General features: G+C 36.1%; 1 protein-coding gene across 1 annotated transcript; it reads right to left on the reverse strand.

Moving 5' to 3' along the window:
- Nucleotides 1-2,195: 2,195 nt before the first annotated feature.
- LOC123532695 (uncharacterized) lies at nucleotides 2,196-7,621 on the reverse strand. The gene is made up of 3 exons (XM_045314274.2): nucleotides 5,483-7,621; nucleotides 4,730-4,867; nucleotides 2,196-3,779 (listed from the first exon to the last, which is right to left on the reverse strand). Exons 1-3 carry the CDS (start codon nucleotides 7,489-7,491, stop codon nucleotides 3,599-3,601), a joined length of 2,328 nt encoding a protein of 775 aa, XP_045170209.2. The 5' UTR covers nucleotides 7,492-7,621; the 3' UTR covers nucleotides 2,196-3,598.
- Nucleotides 7,622-9,010: the final 1,389 nt, after the last annotated feature.

A 9,010-nucleotide genomic window follows, 5' to 3' on the forward strand; every position in this document is an offset into this window, starting at 1 on the left:
TTCCCTTTACTTGCTGTGACAGGGGTTTCAGGTCTCGGCGAGATCTTGATAGGCATAGGTAACTTTTTATATAAGTTTACATTTGTTTTAATAGCAGAACTGCTCAAAACTGTCTGTTAACTTACATGCTAAACTCTTCTATCTCCAGAGTTGTACCAAAGTAACAATTCTGAAGTAAATGACAACATTTTTTTTGTATTGATTTAAGACATGATTCCCAAATGTGCAGATAATAACGACAAAAGTGCATTATATTTATCAAATGACTGAATGACAAATGGACAGCATTATTAAATTATTTCCATTAATTTTCAGGTGCAGAGAGCATGATTTAACAAAGAATTACGTCTGTTTGACATGCAATAAGACATTTGCCACAAGTTCAGACTTAAAGGCTCACGAGAGGAGGGAGAACAATCAACGGGTTTTCAGTTGTGACATTTGCGGGCATCGTGCAGCAACGCGTTTTGAACTAACAGAGCACATGCGTAGTCATGCAGATAGTCGGAGTCTGGCCTGCACACAGTGTGGTGCAATGTACAAGCACAGGTCATCCCTGAATAGGCATATTAAGCAACGTCACGGGAAAGAGTGAAAATCATCATAATTCTTATTGAAGCTTGTTTTCCATGATTCGTCATTTTGTTCAACCAAAGTTTTACTAGTTTTTAGTTCGACTATTTACAGAATAGTAGAGATATTGGACTCGCCAATGCGTCGGCATCCGCGTCCGCGTCCGCGTCCTGGTTTGGTTAAGGTTTTGTATGTAAGCTGGTTACCCAGTAACCACTGGTGAGAATGGATTGAAACTTCAAGCATTTATTAACTGTGATTAACTGACTTACACTGCAAAGGATTCGTAACTCTGTTTTCCTTTTTACGAAATTATGCGCCTTTTTAGACTTACAAATTTTTGGTTAAGGTATGGTATGTAAGCTGGTAGCTCAGTACTCTTTAATGGGAATGAATTGAAACTTCACAGTTGTTTACTGTCATTATCTGACATACACTTAGTAGGTCCAATATCTCTACTTTGATTTTTTTTCTCAAATTTATGTCCCTTTTTCGATTTAGTAGTTTTTGGTTAAGCTTTTATATTTTAGCTGGTATTTCAGTATCCACTCACTGTCATGATGTGACATGAAGTGTAAAGGTTCAATAACTTTACTTTGCATTTCTGAAAATTATGCCCTATTTTCAACTTTTTGGTTAAATTCTTATATATAAGCTGGTATCTCAGTACCCACTAATGGGAATGGATTGAAACTTCACACACTTGTCCACTGTCATGATCTGATAAGGACTTTGTAGGTTCCATAACCCTGTTTTGCATTTTTACAAAATTATGCCCCTTTTTCGACTTATGTTTTCATTCAATTGACAGGGCTGTTGAATAGTCGATCGTTGCTGTCCTACGACAGCTCTTGTTGTTATTGAGATATTGAAATATCAGATATTTGCGTGTTACAAATTTTCTAGAGATCAATATCCATTGTAATCATGCCAGAGCAATAACTCAATATTTGAACTTAATACTCGGGTACCAAATAAGCACTTATCGAGTTATTGCGCTGACATGTATTGTACATGTAAGTAATCTTTTCAGATAATAAAATGAGCCATGCCATGGGAAAACCAACATAGTGGCTTCGTAAACAGCATAGATCCAGACTAGCCTGTGTGGATGCCCAGGCTGGTCTGGATCCATGCTTGTCGCAAAGCCAATATGTTGGTTTTCCCAAGGCACGGCTCATATTTAGATATGTTGATTTCAACAGACTCCATAGTTTCAGTGTTTTGTTTTGTATTGTAATCCGCTCTGACGCTGTCGGTGAATACTTAGAAAAATCTATACAGACATGTTCTCGCTTTCTGATATATTTTTTTTTGAAATGCGGGGGTAAAAAGTTACAATGACTTCAGCGTACAAGTCAAGGTGTGTCTTTGCTCAAACAATTTTAAAATTTATTGCGTTGATCTCAATAGAAACAAATCCCATAAATCTGATTTGAATTTGACAGACTTGTGACCTTTTTTTAACATTTTTGGTTAATAAAGTGTTTACCGGCAAAGCTCTAATTCAGAGACAAGTACTGACGACCAAGCTGACAGCTCTTTTTTAATGCAGAATTTTGAAATTTCCGATCACGCCGCTTATATCTAAATCTAGAGTTGTATTTATCATGTTACAAGAAAAAGGCCAGTAGTCATAAAAGACAAGTAAAACATAATCAGTTCTAATGTTTTTAATTTTAATAAAAATTTTTATTTTGTCTGTGATTTGCATTATCTGTGATTTACTCCGATTAAATTAATGCCAATATTGTATAGTATTGTGAAGTTCAGAGTATTGACTCTACATAAGTATCGTAGCTCTTGTAAAACGATGTATGCATACATCAAAACATGACATGTATATCAAATTAACAATTTTGCTTTACATATCTGTAATAATATTATGAGCTTATCATTTTAGTCTGCAACTAATTTCCTGAATTTCCGCGGGAATGATATTTTTGTTACAAAGTTGCCATAAGAAGGCATAAGTGTAAGCTATATATAATGGAATTAATTTGAAATATACATTATTCTGTCTTCTTTAAGTCACCAACAAATTTATTTCATACTTGTTTTAACGCAAAATCAGAAATTACGTAATTGATAAATACTGCTAAAAAATCTCTCGATTTTCGGAAAAGAACACGTACTGCAGATTTATTAAGACACATGAACGTTATTTAAAGTATAATATTGGGTCCTTAAGAAATAAGAAAAATACGATAAAGCAATCAATGGATAAAATACAATGCTGGCATTAATTTTGCAATGTAATATTAAATGAGTGTCAAGAAAATTCGTTCCGGTTTTTCAATAGGTCTAAAAATATAGTAGCTATATATACAACCTATATGTATATATTGATTGAATTATAATACAAAAGGACGCAGCAATATATACAACTGGAACAGTTACTGAAAGAAATGATTTTGGAGTTTCGAAATTTAGTTATAAAATCGTCTGTTTCATTCACAGTCATCTGCAAAACTGATGTACGCGTTCAATTTATTCCGAAATTCATCATTTCCGAAAAAACTGTATATAATTAAAACACTTGCGCATCTTATAAGTTTAAAAATGTAAAAGTTTTTTAGCACATAATGAACTATTGTTTTAGAAAAACATAATTTCTTACTTACAATATAGAGAGATGGTATGTGCGAACCAACTATTCATGGAACGAATTTTCGCGACATCCTTTATAAATTATTTTACAATCAGTATGACTTTATTTTGTTTACGTATGATTTTACATGAAGTTACATGTATTTAGAAATAATAAAATTAAGCTGAAAGCTTTGAAATGTGTTCGTTGTAAAATGCTAGTATCGTGAAATAACCTGCCCCCAAAAATGTCAAATCTACATCACATGACATACCACAGAGTTTACTGGTGCATAATAACTAAAATTTTCAAGATGTCTTCAAACTGGGCAATATATGAAATAGAATGTTGGAAGAAAATTCCTGTCGACAGCCTTGATGTTAAGTTATCTCCCTTGAGAAAAGCAGCAATGTTAACACGCACACATTCTGTGTCTCACCAGTTGTCAAGTCCCATTCTTACGGTCGGAAGGATTTTACTTTCATTCCGCCGTGCACTACTTTCCCAACGAACACCAAGTGATCCCCTTTTAACTGCGTTCCTGTCTGTGCTCATTGTAGCCACCTTTTTCCTGCACGCGACCCGATTTCGCTCTGGGAGATCAAAGTGGTGGTTCCTGTAACAAGCAAAAAGGCCAAAACTGTTCAAGTTTTCAGAGATACAAGTATGACTTACTATGTACTGCCAGGGACTCCATAGTTTTACCTTACTGATAACTGCTTATGAATAGATTCAATCAGATATATAGTCCGAACTTATCAATATTTGTTTGGCTATGTCCCTTCAGAGTTTATTAAGAGTAAGGTCCATGTTTCGGAGAAAAAAGTTTGAACATCATCAAATCATAGAAAGAAAGCATTGTTGTACATGAAAATTTAACAGCATGTAAACATGTACATTATTCTGTAAAACCATTGCGAATTTACTTATATATGTATTGAATTCCGGAACGAGACAGTATGAAGGGGCCACACTTCTGGCCTGTTCTGTGCCTTTAAAAAACACCAATTTTAAAAAGCTGTTTCATGTCTTCATTTAGATGCAATTTCAACAATATACCAGTGTTTAAACTTAACATAACCAGGTAAAACGTCGTTTTGGACAATAATTTACATTTATTTCTTTACAAATAGCATTCTTCTTTAAAGAGGGACAAATACTTTAGAACGTTTTAGTATCCAACTCTATGGGCCAGAACAGGAACATGTATCGGACAGACAAGTTATTTGTCAAGATGTTGATCTTTTACTAATAATTTCTGTTGTGTTGTGACTTACTGCTAAACCTTAATTTTATATATCTGTTGAACGGGACAGTACGGCAGAACATGAAATGGCCCATAAAATATTGGTAAAGATGTTGTTCATTTATCAAATATTCTGTGTTTTGATGATATACTCCTCAACCTTAAATTATTGTGTAACATGAAGGCGTTTCCCTTGAAGTTTTTTTGCTTGTGTGAATATTATTTCAGTTAGTTTACAGAATAGAATTTCCCCTATTATCATCATTATTATTATTACAATTAGTACTACAGTTATTTTTCAAATGAATGTAGGTAATTACTTGACATCCAATGTACAACGTTTATCACTTGGCACGTCATCTGCGTCATCAGTCATCTGCCCGCCGTTCTGTGAAAACATGTCAGACTTGTCCACCAGCTTGTAAACCGTCTTCCGGCTTGTTCGATAGTAAAATGATCTGTTAAACAAAAATAGCTCGTATAATTCAATTTCCTACATTTTCTAAAATGAAAACAAATATAAATCGTAAGTATCTGCGCAAAGGATCATGATACAAACTTAAAATCCGAATTGACTTTAATACAGTTGTTACTGTGGTTTGCATTAAGTTTAAATATTATTGTACATGCAAATTAAGTTTAAATACAGTCAGTACGCTTTGCTTCGTTTAAGGACGTATGCTAGAATTTGGTGCGAAAATTTTCCCAATAACAGAATTTCTTCAAACTTTGAATATTGAAGGACAATCATCTAAGAAACAAAAAAATGCAATAAAAATCATAGGTCACCATAATCGAAAAAGAGTTAGCTGCCCTTGAAAACGGCATTTCTCCCAAAAATGACGTTTTCAAGGGCAGATAACTCTTTTTCGAATCCGGTGACCTATGATTTTTATTGCATTTTTTTGTTTCTTAGATGATTGTCCTTCAATATCCAAAGTTTGAAGAAATTCTGTTATTGGGAAAATTTTCGCCCATCTCATATACAAGGAATTCTAGCGTACGCCTTTAATAATTTTTTTTTACAACCCGTAATATTTTGTGTTGCTTTTAGATATAAAGTTTAGACTAACCTCTCGGGATCAAGTCGCATGTTCAGGGCTTGCCATGTGCTGCATATGAATCGGCCGAATTCTGCAGCAGTTACTGTCCCACGACCACGTCTGTCGAACATTGTAAGCTCAGAGAAATAGGTTTCCCCCATCATAGAACTAAAGGCTCTAACGTTGTACGTGTGACTGTGTGTTAACCCATATAGGTGTGTCTTTGCATCTATGTTGGCAATAAGTGCCTCCCATAGTTGGCAAGGCCAACCATTTATGTACATCGTAGGAGGCGGGAAATGCGCGAAGTTAACGTAGCTAAGTAGTCGTTTTCTTAATGACATTCTTTGCTGTATTCGGAGTTTTGAGTTTATACCAGGATCATCCTCGGCATACCACCACTGACGTATATCTCTACAAAGATCAGCCGCGCGAATATCACCATGTATGCGCATGTCATTTTCAACTTCTTCGGTGAAATGACATCGCGCGACAGAAACAGACATAGGTTCAAGTACTCCATCGACAACAGCCAAAGTTAATAATGTGTTTCCACGTTTTGCAACATTTCTCCAAGGTTCGTTGGACAATCCTTCGATTCCACCCCTGCAGCATTTCCTTCTAGTGCGTGTCAGTAAATGTGTGGAGTCAATGCAACTTACTTCGAGTTGACCTCTACTTCCGCTTACGTTTGGATAATAAAACCAAAACTTGGGGATGACGGAATTGTCCAAATCCTGATATAATGTTGCTTGTAGGTTTGCTCCGTCTGATTCGTTGCTTTCGACAACTGATTCCGCTGACGTTCGACTATCAAAACTGGCATGAGTTATAGCTGGGCGCTCATTTAGCCATTGTTGTAATTCCGCATGCCAGATATACTCAGCATATACTATATTTAATTCTGACTTCTTCATCTTGGATACTTGGTTAAAGGCCAATTCTGGGAGTTTTTTAACCGTGTGTTTCTTACTTTTGGGCAAACTGGTTGCAATGCTAGGTTGAAGTCCGAAAACTTTGTAAAAATGTGCAAGTTTGTTTTGTTTAGTTCCGCTTTCCTTTATTTTCTCTTTGAGGTAAGTACTGTTCAAGTAACGTACTACTATCTTGACGTCAGCATCAGTCATTTTTTTCAAGTTATCAGCAGATTCAAAGCATTTTAATACACTGATTGAAGACTCGTTGTTCCATTTGCCTTTTTTATTACTTTTGTCATCTAATTTAAGCATCGATAAAATTTTTTCAGCGTCTTGCTCAGATATTTTAACCTCACTGTCATACTGGTTTGTATCATCGTCCATTTCATTAACTTCCGGGTGTCTGTCTTCTTCAGCTTCGCCTCCATTCAATACAGCTTCTATGAAATCTGAAGCGAAGTCATTCTCATTTTGGATAGTATTCCTTTCTTTCTGTTTGGCGAGGTCAACTTTTCTCTGTTGAAGAATTCGTGGGGAGAATGATGGCAATCTACCTATTGTAACATCAGTAATAATGACCTTTTTCATCATTTCAGTTTTGTGATCCGCTCCATCATCATGCAACTCTTCGCTTATCCGCCATCTTGGTTCTCTGTTTAGTTGTTTAATTTCTCTCAAAATATCTGATTTTTTTGTCTTCTCAACCTTCCGCCATACATCTTTTTGTAACTGAAATATCGTCAGCGGATCATCGTCATCGCCACGGACACAGATATTGTGCCATTGACCATCAAATGACAGGGCTGGAACATGAATTTCATTTTTCTTACACACATCCAACACAGTCTCGAGAATTTTCCTCATTGTATTTCCATCTAATGAGTACCCTTTCGGAAACCAACATATAGGAGCAGTGCGCACTGATTCTTCACTCCATTCCCTATCTAGATCGCACAACAGGAACACGACAGCCTCTGATGCTGGCTGTCTATTAATTTCATAGAACTGTTCAAAACTGCTAGCTGTAGTCTCCATCATTAAGACTACACGTGCGGTATTAAATCTGTCTGCATTCAAATCTGAGACTCCTGACTTACTGTGTTTTATTGAAGGTACGATCATCTTAAATTCAACTATTTCAATACATTCACATGCCGCTTCAATCTCTTTCTGTAGTTGTCGTACCGCATCACTTACTTTTGTTAACCTCTTTGGACGTTCAACTCCATACAAAGATTTTGCAATGTCATACGCTTTGCTAAATAGTTATATATACAGCGCTAATATCCGGTCTCCAGGAGAGATACACTAGCTGATCAACGTCTAGACTTTCGATTTCCGCCAAGCACTGGAGTAAATATCGCTGTGGGAATTTGACATGTACATCTAGGACTGGACATTTTACTTCAATACCAGATATTGTTTCACCATCAGTAGTTTTTAAACTACCGTCTGGTGATATAATTGTTTTCATATTTGTACTATTACCATACTGAATGTAGCCTTCTTCGCAAACAATCGTGTTTGGAAATAGTACTGGTCCAACCTTTCCAACAATTGTAGCGATTGCGTTTGGTTCATTGTAAGTTCCATAGGCCATATTTTCCCTTACTTTATCACTTTTATCCGGTTCTGGCAAACCACATACAACCTGATCGTAGTGTTGTCTCTGTGCTTTTAAACCATCTAAACCAATCGCTGCATAAATTGTACTTCCTGTGATTTGCGCGTCTTTCCTTGCAGCGAACCATCTATCCGACCTCTGTTTCACTCTACGTGTATCATTGCTTTCACCTTCTAAACCAATCTGATGGTATGCTGAACACCTGTCCAGATCTAGTGTATCACCATTTACAACACGTGCTCCCTGTATGTAACTTATGAACCTAATTAATTCGTCTACAAGTGATAATGCCTTTTCCGTGCACATGTCGATGTCATGTATGTAGGCAATAATTGCGCTGATAGCATAGGCAAATTTACCATTTTTCCATTTGGTTGGCTCTTCACTTCGTTCAATTAGCTTTTCCTTTGCATATACCTTTTTCTTTCTAATTTCTCTTACTTTCAAAATATGTTTTGACACATCATTCAGTGCACCAGCACACACTTTCTTGATCTCATTTATCTGTTCATCAGGTAATGTCGCTGTATCTAAATTCTCAATTGCTCTTAAGTTTTCGACTAGATCTAAAATTGGCGCGATAAGTTTACTGTGTTCCTCTTGCTTTTCTCTCAGTGAAATACCACTTTCAAAGCCTAATAAGTTGACATCACCTGATGTTTTTGTTAAGCCCTGTTTAAGTTTTTTTCCGTCAAATGTGACGCAGCACGATTTTCCTCTAAATGCTTTCGCCATTGTCTTCATTACATCCTCAAATATACCTGGTTCAGAAAGATCATTATCGTTGTTTGTTTCATAAGGGTCGAAAGTTTGGAGAAGGGTTGCGCTCGGAACTGCGAAATTTATTGCTGATTCTTCTGTAGGATATGATCCAAGTTTGCAATCACGTTCTATAACCTGGCCGGCATTTTTGTAGCCTGACATGAAATGGACAAATTTACCACCGAAGTTCAGATAGCCCAATTTCCAGAACTTTTTAGTCTCCTCCGAATATCGCATTTCAGTGGTGCTATTTAA

Source organism: Mercenaria mercenaria, chromosome 12 (assembly GCF_021730395.1).
Source record: "Mercenaria mercenaria strain notata chromosome 12, MADL_Memer_1, whole genome shotgun sequence".
NCBI lineage: Eukaryota > Metazoa > Mollusca > Bivalvia > Venerida > Veneridae > Mercenaria > Mercenaria mercenaria.